This window comes from Furipterus horrens, unplaced genomic scaffold, assembly GCF_987537825.1.
Source record: "Furipterus horrens unplaced genomic scaffold, mFurHor1.1.pri manual_scaffold_6, whole genome shotgun sequence".
NCBI lineage: Eukaryota > Metazoa > Chordata > Mammalia > Chiroptera > Furipteridae > Furipterus > Furipterus horrens.
In genome coordinates this window covers 166158426-166174228 of record NW_028327176.1, presented here as the reverse complement: position 1 = coordinate 166174228, position 15803 = coordinate 166158426, and the positions used below count along the sequence as shown (strand labels likewise).

The following is a 15803-nucleotide window of genomic DNA, read 5'->3' as shown; positions in this document are numbered from 1 at the left end:
ATTCAATTTGAGGTGTAAAGCAAATTATTGATGCCTCTACTCAATATTTAAATATATGCACACTAAAAAGGCCAGAAAAACTTCCCTGAACTTTAGTAACATTGATACGAATTAATAATATTAATTTGACATTATAGCATTATATTTTATAAAGATAGCTGTCACTTCTCTAAAATGTTCTCATTGTAAGTTTTCTCTAGAAGGAACTAAATATTTCAGAAATGCCTTTCATCAGGAGACTGAATTGTAGTGATCAATGAATATGAATTAGATATGGAAAATCATTAATTCAATTACTTAATAAAATATAATGGCTTTATTATAATTATCTTATAATTTTATAATACATTGCTCCTACTACTTTATGTAGTACATCCAAACACATAAGGATTAAAAACAATATTTATCAATATATTTGTATTCAGTTTTTATAAATGGTTAAATTAGCTACTAGGCATAAAATATGAAAGACCAATGAAAATATTTTTCTAAAACATAAGGGATGACACCCAAGAGGAAGGGGAAATTGTGAGTCTGCGTGTGTCTCACATGTGAGCATATGCTGGGAATGGGGGCGTGCACACTGGACTTCCACAGGAGGAAGTCAACTAAAAGACAAATCACTAATAAGCAGAACCAAAGATGTTATTTAGAAACACATGCCATATGGAACAGGTAAAAAGTTAAAAATCTGAAAAGGAAAAGAGTGGGGCAGCACTATTATTTTCTGTTCAAAGCTTTGCATTATAACTGCTTTTAAAACATGTACTTGGTTTACCAGGAAGAACAGTAAATTAGGGAGAGCACACAGAGCAAAGGAAAATGTCTCACCAATAGTCATAGCTCTCATCCCAGTTGTCAAAATGTACCAGGAAACGATTGTCCACCATATCTGTTACCGTAGCAACACAGATAAATGCAGGGTTCTTTTTGTCAACAGCTTCCAGCTTCATCCCAACTCGAAAGCCTGATGGGATCACTGTCTACGAAACATACAGATTTAATCAGAGATAAGCACACACTGGACAGCAGGACCGCGCCCTTTCTGCACCTCCGCTCGAAGGCCTGGCATCCATCAGCTGTATTCACAAAATCTAAAAATCATGTTCCAGTTTTGCAGCAGGGTTGCTTTCCAACAAGCAGCAAAATGCCCCGTTGCTATACACCCAATTAACTGTCCCATTTAACTATCTGAAACTCAAAACTAAAACACTCATGACTTCACAGTTTAATTAATATTAATATGTATTTTGGTAGCTTAGATAACTGTGTACTAGTTAGGCAAGTTTTATTCGCCAGAGAAGTTCACATTCTGTTTTTCTCCTCCTTGACTATAGTTAATCATGAAAATTATTTCACACAAAATATGCCGTTAATCAAGTGAAAAATGTGTGAGTCAGTACAAATTCACTCCCACTTCTGAAAAGATCTCTCAAGAGTACTCTACTGAAAGTAGGTCATCTTCATATTACATCTTCTGCAAATTATTGCAACTTTTATTTAACACTACTGATATTATCCACAGCAGCACCCAAAGAACTGGCTATTAATATATACAAGCATTCAAAAACAGTTTGTACTGTAAGGACATTCACAGGTTATCAGCCATGTGAGACATGGAACTAAGAAAATAAAAATTCAATAAAATCTAGTGCTGAAGTGCAGTAAAATGTAAACATTCCTTATAACCTTTTGTGAGGAAAAATATTCTCATCTCAGAGAAGTGTACCTGGATATTAGTTATGACAATCACAATACTTTTGCACTTCTAAAAAAGAATCCTTCTGTCCAGACTGAAGTATACTGATACTATTCTAATTACTTTAAACAAAACAGATGCTGTCTCTCTTTTTCCTATAATTGTATTGTTATCATTACAAAACGGAGAAAGCCATGTACCTGAAAATGTTAGAATTAAGTCCTGTATGAATTGAAGAAGCAGCCACTAATGTTACAGAGACACCTTTACTATAACTTTTATTCCTGAAACTATTTATCAGAGTTCTGACCATAAATATTTGAGTGTTCTAAAGTAGAAGAATCTAGAAATACAAAAATTTATTGCTTCTTAGATACCAATCACAGAGCCCAACATTAAGCTGTGTACAGCAAAGCATAAAATTTAAGATGACGGTTCAAAGTAGTTACTCAAATCCCTGGCTGAAGTCTTCATCAGAGAACCAGACAGGGATTAGGAAACTTGGAACAGTGAGAGCAGGCCATTGAGTTCCCCACCTAACTGGCCTTGTCTTGACAGAGTATACCTACCAACAATGTAGTATTTGCATTTCAGCAATTAATGTATCCTCTCAATTAAGATACTTTAAAATATTAACCTGGCTCATTTTATCTCTATTAGCTACCTACCTATACACACACACAAGCACGCGCCTCTCTTCAGTTCTCTAATTTCAACCTGGCTCATGTTTAATTTGATCAGAGAATCTTTTATGCATTACACTGATGCTCAAAACAACTGGTTAAAATCATTTCCAAATGGAGGTTATCTGGACTGAGGGAGAATGGTTTTCCCTCATTCTCATATTTATTTCCATTTGGAGGGAATGTTATTGAAACATTACTGCCTCTTTCTACATTTTCACTCACTGTTACCTGACGGGTGAATCTGGAAGAAGGAGCTGAGTATCCTCTGAAATGTAAGCTGGACTACAGGGCGCACGGTTTCCACTATGCCCCTCCAGGGGTTAGCTCTGTTCTTGTGGGAGGGTATGTATGCTTGGTCCAGTGCTCCTGGTTTTGGGGGATGGGGCAGGAGCGGCCAGTAAATCTCTTTAATTCTAGGGCTCAGAATCAGGAAGCCCATTTGATTTGATAGCAAATACAGCCTATGTAACTGAGCCCTTATCAGCTATAAAGATAATATTTTGGTTTTCTACCTGGCTTGCTCTCTATTCTTTCCAATGTGATCAGAACTTGGGCCAGGAAGAAGAATGTATGTACGGTATTAGGTCTCTTTGGAGGTGCCAAAGGTAAAGGAGAGCAGTAATACAGTTCAAGAAGGAGAACACACACACATCCAGATTGTGCTTCTGTTACACTGAAAATAAAGCTAGACGCTGGGATGAAGGTAAATAATTGCCTCTAGCATGCCAATCTTAACAGGGCTACATTCATTACACTATGTGGATCCCATTTGAACAGTACTCCTAAAAAATAACATTAACAATAAAGTATACCATCAAATTCATTTTTAAAATCACCTTAACAGTAAATTACACCTGCATTTTGTACTGTACTGCCATCTCCCATTCAGTTAAAAAAAAAAAAAAAAAAAGACAACCATGATATGACTCTGAAAATTTTAAGCTAATTTTAAATTTTAATTAAAAGCACTCTATTTACCAAAGCAATAAAATTTGTTATAGTGTCTTGTTATCACTTGTAATTTATCCTATGAAACACTTAACAGCCACTTTTTTTTCCTCAAAGAAAAAGCATTTTGGATGTACTTACTATATTCTGATTCTCAAATAATGACTTGGGAGCAGCTTGAGCTTTGCACGTCTTCAGATAAGTCTGCCAATTAAATTCTTCTTCTTTATAACCTAGGGTAAGTGTATATAAACAGATTTAGTAAAATATAAAAATATCTCACTTATTTTCTATTCCCACTTTTACCTATAACTAAAACATGCCAAAATCAGGGAATAAAATGATTTTTAAAAAATAAAAATTTAAATCATAATTCATAACTATGAATTTCATAGATAGGTCATGTTTATTTACAACGAATTATATTATTTTTTAAATTCTGAATGAATGGTAATGGATATCTTTAAAAACTGTAAGAAAGCAAATATACATTATACTTAGGTGCTCTTCTTTTTATTTCTCGGACATTCCTATCAGTATTTAGGTAAAACTCCTTAAAAGCAGACTAGTGATCTGCAGCAGTCAAATTCTTTATTCTTCCCTCCTCTATTCTAGTTCAGGAAACTAATTTGTAATGACAAATGGGAATCTGGAAAAAACAGTAATAAAACAGATAAAATCTTTTTGGCTTATCACCATAAGATTGATAATTCAAGATTTGTGAAGTAAGCATGCTGGTAAATTACAATAACAGAAAAGTTCTTGCCTTAATTTTCAACAATTTCATGTTAAATGTTGATAAAGCCAACACTTCCTTAAGAAAAGGAAATCTAGCATTTTATCTGCTCATTTGCTCTCTTTCTGATTCCATTGAAGTCCAAAAGGCAGCATGAAAAGAACAGCTAATAATTCACCACATATAAGAAGTCAACTTACATAAAGGCTTACAGATTTTAGTTTTTATCCTCATTTTTTCTATGTGTTTTTGCTTAATCCCTCAGCCATTTGAGAATATCATTCTGCCATCAGCTTTTCATTTATAACCAAAGGATAGCTAGTCCATTAAAAAACAATAACCCTGAGACAGGCCAAAAGTATCATACCAGTGACCTGGATCTTTGATATCATGTAAACAATAATGCATGTAACAGCTGAAAAAGAAGGACTAAGGTATGATCAGATACTTTATTAGAGATGGACTGAAAAGATGGTATCTATTCTTGAATCTTTATGTAAACATGAAACAGGCAAAATCATTGGCAGACTGTAATGTAAAGCACTTGATAATAAAAAAAGTAACTGCTATTAGTTCAACCATGGCCTAAATCAATTTTTAGTGTTATACTGTGCTTTACAATCTCAATATTAACATCTATAAATTCAATCATAATTTTTGAGATTTTCTATATACTGAACTATCAGTAAATACACTTAGTTTTGTAAATAGGTTAGAAGTAACTTTACAAATCAGTGTGTGTGTGTGTGTGTGTGTATGTGTGTGTTTGTAGTTAAAGTTTATGTGCAATTAAAATTAAGTATCATGCGGGACTTCCGGCCAAGATGGAGGCTTAGACGGACACGCTAGGTCTCCCTCTACAACTATAGTGGAATACAACTACTTCAAAACAAAGGATAACTAGAAATTCCAGAAAATAAAGCTACACGGAAGCCCAACATATGAAGTTATAAACCAGCGGTGCCATTTGGGCAGGTAAGAGTTAAAGAGGGCAAAGCTGCTTGCGGAGCGGCGGGGCGGGGCGGCGAAAAATCCTGGAGGCATTCAAGCCCCTGGCGTGCGCGACTCCAATCAAGCCCCTGGCCTGCGCGACTCCTGCGCGACTCCTGCGCGACTCCGGCGCTGGGGAGCACCCGCAGCATCGCCTTGAACAGTGAGGCCCAGGGGGACGGGAGGACGGATCCCGGTCTCCTAGCTGAATAACTGTGTGAATCCATCTTGGACCCCCGCCCCCACAGAAAGCACCACAGGGCTGCGAAATAGGTCGCGCGCCTGCCGGTCGCTGATTTGTGACGCGTACGCAGGCACTGCCCCCTGCTCCCGACAGCCAGCCCAGGAAAACAAAACGCATCTGTCAAAATGAGGCAGGCAACTTTAGAAATACCGGTAACACAACTCACCAGACAGCAGATAGAGAACCTGACAGATGAACAGATAAGAAACCTGTCAGAGGCTCAGTTCTGGGCCATTGTTATCAGGTGGCTTACAGAATTCACAAAAGAGCAGGAAAAAGATATGAAAGAAGCGAAAAACTTTCATAACGAAAGGAACAAAACCACATATGAGACAGATGGTGAGGAATCCAGAGTCCATTTCAACAAACTGGAATATGGAGAAGAAACTAGCAGTCAACCAATGCAGCGAGAGGAAATGGGAAGCAACAATGAGAGGATCAGAAACCTCTGGGACAGCTATAAAAGGCCCAACATAAGAATCATTGGTTTGCCAGAGAATGAGGAAGATGAACTAGAACTTGAAAAATTGAGTGAAAATATAATAAAGGAGAACTTCCCAGACTTGGGGAAGGGAATAGACTTGCAGGTCCAAGAAGCAAGGAGAGTTCCCAAGAGACTGGACCCAGGGAGAACCACTCCAAGACACATTATAATCAAAATGTCAAAAATTAAAGATAAAGAGAGAATCTTAAAAGCAGCAAGAGAGAAGAAAAGAATTATGTACAAAGGGGTCCCAATTAGACTATCAGCTGACTTCTCAAGGGAGACCCTACAGGCAAGAAGGGACTGGCAAGAAATATTCAAAGTAATGAAAATCCAAAACCTACAACCACGAATACTCTATCCAGCGAAATTGTCATTCAGAATAGAAGGACAGAGAAAGTGTTTCCAGGACAAAATAAAACTGAAAGAGTTCATTAGATCCAAACCACTGTTATATGAGATGTTAAAGGGACTGGTTTAAAAAACAGAAGCTAGGGAGATGAAACAAAGGCAAACTAAACAGGCAACGAGAGTGGAAAAGGAACTGTGGGTACGGGAAGCATATTGGGGGGAGGTCAACAGGGAGGGGGAGTGGGGAGAGGGAGGGAGATGATATAGGAATTGGGGATCGTGGTAGGAGGGAATGGAATAGACGGAGAGAGGTTGGGAGGAACTGTAAGCACAACTAATGGACATAATCTAAAAGGGGGGGACAACTGGAGGGAGGGGGCCACCGGGTGGAGGGGAGCAGAGGGAAGGGAAAGTGGCACAAATGTAATATTTTAATCAATAAAACACATTAAATCTTAAAAAAAAAAAAAAAAAAAAAAAAATTAAGTATCATGCAAATGTTATTTTAAATGGAAATAAGAACATGAACAGAGTTTATTCTCTTAAATAGGATTCTCCTTTTTTTATTCACTTAATGAACATATTTTAAATCATAGACAATAGGCTTGAATTTGGGCTTATCTGAATTATAAAGCCTGAATTCTTAAAAATTCCAAATTAACTTGTAAAGTAAGTTAGTTTTTATAGAATTTAAAATATATTAAAAAAAAAAAGTGCAATACCTTTGGGAGGATGGAGCTTATGGCCAGTTTTCTCACACCACCCAACTGGGTGAATATCCAGAGCGTCTGCATTTACCCAGAAGTCATAGCAATCAGGATATCCATCGAAGTGCAGCTTTACCCGGTATCCACAAACCTGAAATAGGTTAAGGTTGATTGATTAAAAAACTTAGAATACTTGTGTACACAGACATCAGTTGTGATACAGCTTATGTAAATCAAAGTACCCTCATTAATAGCAGCAAAAACAAGCGAACAAATGACAAAATCTAAAGGCCATGGCTGTGCGTTTACGAGAAAAGTGAAGCCGCAATGTTCTGGCCTTATATTCAGTTCCATCAGGAGCACATGGAGATGGGATGGAAAGACTCTTCTCACGTATACACATCCCCTTTCATCTGCTATGCTGTACCAGCACGCGTCGCCGTGGAGGGCAGCAGGGAAGCAGCCAGCCCAGCAGAGGGGGCACACAGCCCCTGCAGTGACCCAGGGTGGACACCCCGCTGCGCACTGTCTGCATGCAGGCTCCCTGTCCTTTACAAAGTTCTACACATGGTGACACCCAGCCAGACCAACACTGGTGCAGACACACAGGAGCCCAATAGATCTTCCTCTTTATCAGTTCCTGGGTTGGGAGAAAGAAAGAAAAGCCTACCCGATTCATACTTAGATGAGACAGGCTCCCTGGAACGGCAGTAAGAAATCACTTTATGGGATGCATGCTGAAAGCTGAGGAAGCAAGTCTACCTAAAGGGTCCCAGTTAGGGAAGTTCCAAGTTAAAGGGTCACCGGGGTTTGTGGGGTCTCAGATGGGTAATGCTCTGCCTTGGGCTCTTACAGAGAAGTTCAGCTTCTCCACCCTCCCTCCGACCCCAGCACAGCAGATGTCTCCAAGTGGAACCACACCAGACCTCTAACCACTTCAGGAGCACATGCCATGCAGAGGCCTGAACAAGAAGCCTGAGACAAGAGCCCGGAGCCAGGGCAATTAACAATCCCAAAGTAAAAAAGAAGCTGTACCGTTATTGCCATGGCAAGTCCTCTAAAACAAACTGTAAAGGGAAAGTCAAGTAATGAGAAAATTATGTGTTGAGTCCATGGGTGCAATTGTGGGTACACGATTGTGTGTGTATGCTATTATGTGTGTACACCCAAACACATAAGTATATGTATTATACACACGTTTATATACATGCATGTACACATGCATATATAAATTCACAGTAAAAAATGTCTTCAAGAAAACTACAGGCCAATATCACTGATGAACACAGATGCTAAAATCCTCAATAAAATATTGGCAAACAGGATCCAGCAACACATCAAAAAGATCATACATCACGATCAAGTGGGATTCATCCCAGGGATGCAAGGATGGTTTAATATTTGCAAATCAATAAATATAATACATCACCTAAACAAAATGAAAGACAAAAATCACATGATCATATCAATAGATACAGAAAAAGCATTTGATAAAGTACAACGCCAATTTATGATGAAAACACTCAGCAAAATGGGAACAGAAGGAGCATACCTTAACATAATCAAGGCTATATATGAGAAGCCTGAGGCCAAAATCATACTCAATGGACAAAAATAAAAGCATTCCCCCTGAATTCAGGAACTAGACAAGGTTGTCCACTCTCTCCACTCCTATTCAACATAGTGTTGGAAGTCCTAGTCACAGCAATCAGACAAGAAAAAGAAATAAAAGGCATCCAAATTGGGGAAGAAGAAGTAAAACTATCATTATATGCAGATGACATGATAGTATACCTAGAAAATCCTATAAACTCCACTAAAAGACTACTTGATATTATAATAAGTAAATTTGGCAAAATAGCAGCATACAAAATAAATATACAGAAATCTAAGGCATTTCTGTACACCAACAATAAAATATCAGAGACAGAGACAAAAAAGAAAATACCATTTACTATAGCAACAAGAAAAATAAAGTACCAAGGAGTAAATTTAACCAAAGAGATAAAAGACCTATACTCTGAAAATTACATAACATTGAAGAAAGAAATTAAGGAAGATACAAATAAATGGAAGCAAATAATATGTTCTTGGATGGGAAGAATCAACATCATCAAAATGGCCATACTACCCAAAGCAATTTACAGATTCAATGCAATCCCTATTAAAATACCAATGACATATTTCACAGACCTAGAACAAATACTCCATAAATTCATATGGAACCAAAAAAGACCCCAAATAGCAAAAGCAATCTTGAGACAGAAGAACACAGCAAGAGGAATCACAACACCAGATATCAAACAATACTACAAAGCCACTGTGATCAAAACAGTCTGGTACTGGCATAAGAACAGACATAGATCAGTGGAACAGAATAGAGAGTCCAGAAATAAACCCAGGCCTCTATGGTCAACTAATATTTGATAAAGGAGGAAGGATCATAAAATGGAGTGAGAAGAGCCTCTTTAACAAATGGTGCTGGGAGAACTGGACAGGGACTTGCAAAAAAATGAAACTAGACCACCAACTTACACCACACACGAGAATAAACTCAAGATGGATCAAAGACTTCAATGTAAGCCATGACACCATAAAAGTCCTAGAGGAAAACATAGGCAAGAAAATTTCAGATATCTCACGTAACAATTTCTTCATGGATACATCTCCTAAAGCAAGAGAAATAAAGGAAAAAATAAACAAATGGGATTACATCAAACTAAAGAGTTTCTGCTCAGCAAAAGAAAACATCAGCAAGATGAAAAGGAAACCAACCATATGGGAAAACATATTTGCCAATGACATTACAGACAGGGGACTGATTTCCAAAATATATAAAAAGCTTATACGACTCAACATCAAGAAAACAAACAACCCAATTAAAAAATGTGCAAAGGACCTGAACAAACACTTCTCCGAAGAGGACATACAGAAGGTCCTTAGACACATGAAAAAATGCTCAACATCATTAGCCATCAGGGAGGTGCAAATAAAAACCACGATGAGATACCATTTTACACCAGTCAGAATGGCCATCATCAACAAATCAACAAGCAACAAGTGCTGGCGAGGATGTGGAGAAACGGGAACCCTACTGCACTATTGGTGGGAATGCAGACTGGTGCAGCCACTATGGAAAACAGTATGGAATTACCTCAAAAGATTAAAAATGGAACTGCCTTTTGAACTAGCGACTCCACTACTAGGATTATACCTGAAGAATCTTAAAACACCAATTCAGAAGAACCCATGCACTCCTATGTTCATTGCAGCACTGTTTACAATAGCCAAGTGCTGGAAACAACCGAAGTGCCCATCTGTAGATGAGTGGATCAAAAAACTGTGGTACATTTACACAATGGAGTACTATGTAGCAGAAAGAAAGAAGGAACTCCTGCATTTGCAACAACATGGATGGAACTAGAGAGAATTATGCTTAGTGAAATAAGCCAGGCAAAGAAAGAAAAATACCATATGATATCACCTAATACAGGAAACTAAAGAACAACACAAACAAAAGAACTAAATAGAACAAAGAGAACAGAACAGCAGTCAATGGGGGGGAGGGGGGAGGCAGAGAAGGGGGATAAGTAAGGGAAGGGTTTAGTCAAAGAACCCGTATAAATGACTCATGGATACGGAAAACGGGGAGGGATATGATTGCGGAAGAGGGGGTGGGTTGGGTGGGGGAGAGAAATAGGAGAAAAATGGGACAACTGTAATTGAAAAACCAAAAATAAAAAAATGTCTTCAAGGATATATGATGAACTTTTTATATTGTACCTTATATCTTAGTATTTTTTCAATGAGAATGCATTGCTATATTACGTACATAAAACTTATCCCCAGAGACTAGTGTCCCTCTGCAGAGTGGAGACTGGGTTCCCTGGAAGTACAATCTCTCAAAAAGGGTAGGTGGGCTGCCCCATGTCCCACACCCACCCCACGCCAGGAAGGAGCACAGGGGCTGCTTCTCCTGTAAGCCTGAGAGCTAGGCAAACCCACTCTGCCCTATGTATTAATCAACTGACAAAAATGTTGTGACCAGAGGCTCACAGGAACCTAACCTTTTAATTCTCTTAGGAGCAATGGTTCAGTATTTGCTATTTATGAAACATAACTAACTCAAATAATGAGAACTGAATGTGCCTGTATCCTGGACTCTCCCTGCTGCAGAGCAATCCTTTTAAAAGGCCCTGTCTAATTCCCACAGCCATTCTTCACATCTTTTAAAAATCTTTTCAAATCCTCCTCCCTCTCCTTCACTTATCAAACTCCATCCTCACTCTAGGCTGATGATTTACCTTCCATGGCAAGGGCATTCCCTCAAGTGTCTGCCTCCAAATTGCCAAGCCTCCCTGTGCACACACACCCATCCTTTCTGCTCCCTCTGGTTGGAACCCAAGGAGAAACTCCTCCCTCTGGCTAAGGGTGGACCTCCTCATACAATTCTAGATCCCTGTTCCCCCATCCTCTTCTTATTGGTTATCTGCTCCCCACTGGCTTCTTCTACACTCTTGGTGAGAATGTACAAATAATAAAACTTTTTTGGAGCACAAGTAGCAACATGCATGAAAAACTTTAATGTCTGTAACAATGTTCACAGGGGCACTGCTTCTAGTGAAGAGAAAGTGAAGACCACTCAGTTTTTCAACAACATGAGAGCAGTTAAAGAATTACGGCAATTCAGTGAAATGGAAAACTATCAAATGGTTAAAAATATGATGTATATCTACTACAGAAGATACACTGTCACAGAAGCAATCACAGAATATTATGTATGATACCATTTATATGTAAAGAGAAAAATATACATGTACATATTTTTACATGAAAAGAAGAACACCTGGAGGGAACACAGTAAGCTACTAAGAGCTGTTATCTCTGGGATATTAAATCAGGGAAGGGGGTGGGAGAGGACTTACGTTTTGTAATAGTATATATACTCTTATACTAGTTGAGATTTCCAAGATGAGCAAACATCACTGCTATAATAAAAAACTAGACAAACTAAAATAAATATTCTTCAAAACCAGAGTTGAAACACACACCACATATCCAGGCCTTAAAAAGATCCCGTTCGCTTTTATAGCTCAACTTCTCGAAAGCAGTCTATACTTACTGAATCTGCCTTCTTACAATGCTTTCATAAAACTCAGCTTTTTTGAGAAGTAGTAAGAGCGAATTAATACATGTAAAGCACTGCCCATGGTACTCCCTCTGTAACTGTATTATTATTTACTGTGACTGTCATCATCCAGCTACCGGATGTTCCTATACTCTATAGAAGCCGAAGCTCTTCACAGATTAAGTGAAAGGTTACTATGAAAAAACAAAAACAAAAAACAACTAATACACAAGATCATCTCAGTCTTTTGGGGACATTTTTCGAAGATACATACCCCTGGCTCAAGGGAGGGAGCAATTCTAAGAACTGTTCTCAGTAATACAGGGTGTGGCAAAAGTAGGTTTACAGTTTTTCATATGAAAAATAATACAATAATTAATAATACAAAAATTAACTGTGTTTCGTCACTCCTTGTATATTAGATTAAGATATATATATATAATTGACTGACAATTTTTCTTGAAAAATTTTACAGAGATGCCTCAAAATAGTAAAAAAATGTAAGTATCTGTTGATTTGTTCTGTATGCTAAAGAACATAGTATGGTGCCCTGAGTGGTGTGACTCAGTTGGTTGAGTGTTATCCTGTAAACTGAAAGGTCACTGGTTCGATGCCTGGTCAGGACACATGCTTGGGTCATGATTTCAGTACCCAGTGGGGTGCACAGCAGAGGCAACCAACTGATGTTTCTCTCACATCGATGTTTCTCTCCCTCCCTTCCCCTATCTCTAAAACTAAATAAATAAAATCTTTAAAAAAAATCAAAAAGAACATACTATGGCAAAGACTAGCTCTTAGAAGCTGTGTGGTCTTGTATACATCACTTAACCTCTCTGTGCCTCAGTTCCTTCATCTAGAGAATAGGGATAAAAAATATGGCCTGCATAGGATTTTTGTAAAGATTAAATGAAGTAATGCACACAAAACACTATCATTTCCTATTATTAAAATTCCAAAACCACCATTTTATTTCAGAAATAAAGACAAGGCTTACCTCAGCCACAGTGAGGACGCAGTACACAGACTGATGCTCAGGGTCCACGCCTTCTAATTTCATGCCGACTTTAAACCCGTTTTTGTTATATGGAAAGGACTGATGCTGTAATAAAAAATGACAGCAGTTTTAGTATTTTTTTAACCCAAAGTTCTAATAAAAAATATGAATAATTACCATTCTTAAATAAAGGCTATTTAAGCAAATACATAAATAACTTAAAAAAAAATCCTCACCCAAGGATATATTTATTGATTTGAGAGAGAGAGAGGGAGAGAGAAAGAGAGAGAAACACTGATCAGTTGCCTCCTATACGTGCCCCGACCAGAGATCGAAGTGGCAACCTTTTTGGTGTATAGGACATTCCAACCAACTGAGTCACCCAGCCAGGGCTATAAATAACTTCTAAAAATTCAAAAGTAAAGGATCACCTAATGATCCAATAGAAAATGGACAAAGACTATAAAAAAGGTCACAGAAAAGGAAAGGTAAATGTCTTACATATTTGAAAAAAATGCTCAACCTCACCCATGAGGGTCACATAAAGTAAAATTTCACAAAAATATATTTCACTTATCAGGTTGGTAAAGACCAAAAAATCTGATAACACTGTTGACAAGACTCTAGGGAAACAGATACACACATACATCACTAGTAGGGATACAAATTGATACAACTGCTAGCAATCTCATGATATGTATTAAAAATTTTTTTTATTTGACTCAGCAATTCTAATTCTAGGAAATTATCCAACAGAGATACCCACACATGTACAAAATGACAGGGCTCCAAGGTTATTCACTAAAATACGGCAGAAGATTTATGTATCTATCTATATTCTATATGTACATATAGTATTGCATCTTATGTCTGATCTATAATAATTTAAATAATTCTCTATTGGTTGGCATGTATGTCATATATATGTGTGTCATGTATTTGTCAATATGTCACATATCAATCAATAGAGATTAGTTTAAATTATTATGGAACAGCCATAAGATGGAATTTTATGAATATAAAAGAATGATAAAGGAACTAATGCACTGAGATGAAATAATTTCCAAACTAAGTTAACAAAAAACGCAAAGTCCAAAACAGTATGAGTAACATATGTTATCATTTGGTTTAGAGGGGAGAGAGGATTTGGGGTGTGTGTGGGTATATAGCTTATATGTACATATAAGTTCTTAAAAATGTAAAAAGGTTATTCTTCAAAGGACCAAAATTACAGAATATAACCATATATAACAGGTTCACATGTGACTACTATCATGTTTAGTTAAATATGCTTAGTGTAGATGTGCTCATCCTAACATTAACCAGTCATCACTTTTTAAAAACTCCCTATGTTCCTACATATATAATAAGGTATTGATGACAGACTTATTACATACCATAATTAAATATAATTAATTTAAACCAAGAGTCATCAAACTATAGTCTATGGGTCAAATCCAGTCTACCACGTTCCTTTGTACTTAAAAGTTCCACTGGAATACAGCCACGTTCTTTCATTTATGTACTGTTTATGGCTGCTTTATTTAAAACAACAGAGCTGAGTTGTTGCGCTTGAAACCAGATGCCCCACTAGGGCCTAAAGAGAAAACATTTACTGACTCCTGCTTTAGCCCAGAGGCAATGGCTCCCAGCTAGAACTACACTTGGTATCTATACCTTTAACTGACTTTAAATTACTTAAAATAAAATATTTTTATTATAGTTAATACAGTAATTCATTTTAGATTTTTGTTGGGCTATTATATAAACCTCAGTAACTCATTTTTATTCTCCAGAAGTCATGATGTTGACATGAAATTTCGTGCCAGTTTTTATCAACTAATTTTTTAGAAACAGCACAAGTATCTTTTAAAATTAAGTGAAAGCTGGTCAATGCTGAGAGAAAAAAGCACGTGTGTAGCTCTGTGACCATGCACACGGCACGGGCAGAAGGTGTGCATGTATTAGTGCTAGCTGCTCCTGGAGGTAGACCTCTACATAAATGCACACACGAAAAACAGCATGTTCAAGAAATTACCCCAAGTCACGTGCCCTAAACAGACACCAGCAGTGATAACAGTGACCCCTGCTCAGTAGCGCAGCAACTCTGCCCTCCAGGAGGGCCATACCTCTTTGAACAGCTTTGCTGGCACTGCCACAGCTTTTTCCTCTTCCAGGTAGGATGCCCAGCACCAAGCTTTCTTTCCTTTAGGAGGCAGACCTGAAGAGCAAGTGCATCACAGATCTACATTATGAACTTTCATTTTCCTAAATACCACTAGGCCTGGCTCTTCTCTTACGACCACAGCTGGTACTTCTCAGTCTCTTCTCTTGGCTCCTCTGCCAAGGAAATGAGAGCTAAGCAGTGAACTTTAATGTACATCCCCAGTTAGGAGGGCAAAAGAATGATACAGAAGAACTCAGAGTCAATTAAGAAGACAGAGCAGAGCAGAGCAGTACCGTGGAAGCTATAGGAAGGGAGAGATTCTAGAGGCAGGATGCTCAAAACACTACCTGAGAGATCAAGAAGTTGAGGACTAAGAATGGCCAGTGCACTGAATGGTTAGATAATAGCTACTAATTTGGAAGAAAAGAAAGAAAATCATCTCAGTGAGGGCCAGATTTTGAGCAGCAAAGGAGCTTACATATTCGTAAGCGATAAAGATACAGTGTCAGCTAAAATCAATTTTATTTTGGATTAATTTCACAAATAATGGAAATAAAAGGAAGAATGGAATAGCAAGATAGGTAAAAATATTAAAGGGAATGGTATTCTGTGGATGAGATTTAAACCAGCTAAGGTGGAGCTCATGAAGAGAAAAAAGTCTGAATACCT

General features: G+C 37.7%; 1 protein-coding gene across 5 annotated transcripts in view; it reads right to left on the bottom strand.

Moving 5' to 3' along the window:
- Window positions 1–15803, bottom strand: part of L3MBTL3 (L3MBTL histone methyl-lysine binding protein 3) — a 105636-nt gene that overhangs the window by 54639 nt on the left and 35194 nt on the right. For all 5 annotated transcript variants that reach the window (XM_090279836.1, XM_090279839.1, XM_090279840.1 and 2 more), the window contains 5 exons: window positions 15097–15188; window positions 12968–13072; window positions 6861–6996; window positions 3475–3566; window positions 832–983 (listed from right to left, as the gene is read on the bottom strand). In XM_090279836.1, coding sequence (XP_090135962.1) covers window positions 832–983; window positions 3475–3566; window positions 6861–6996; window positions 12968–13072; window positions 15097–15188 — 577 coding nt within the window. The remainder of the gene's footprint in view (window positions 1–831; window positions 984–3474; window positions 3567–6860; window positions 6997–12967; window positions 13073–15096; window positions 15189–15803) is intronic.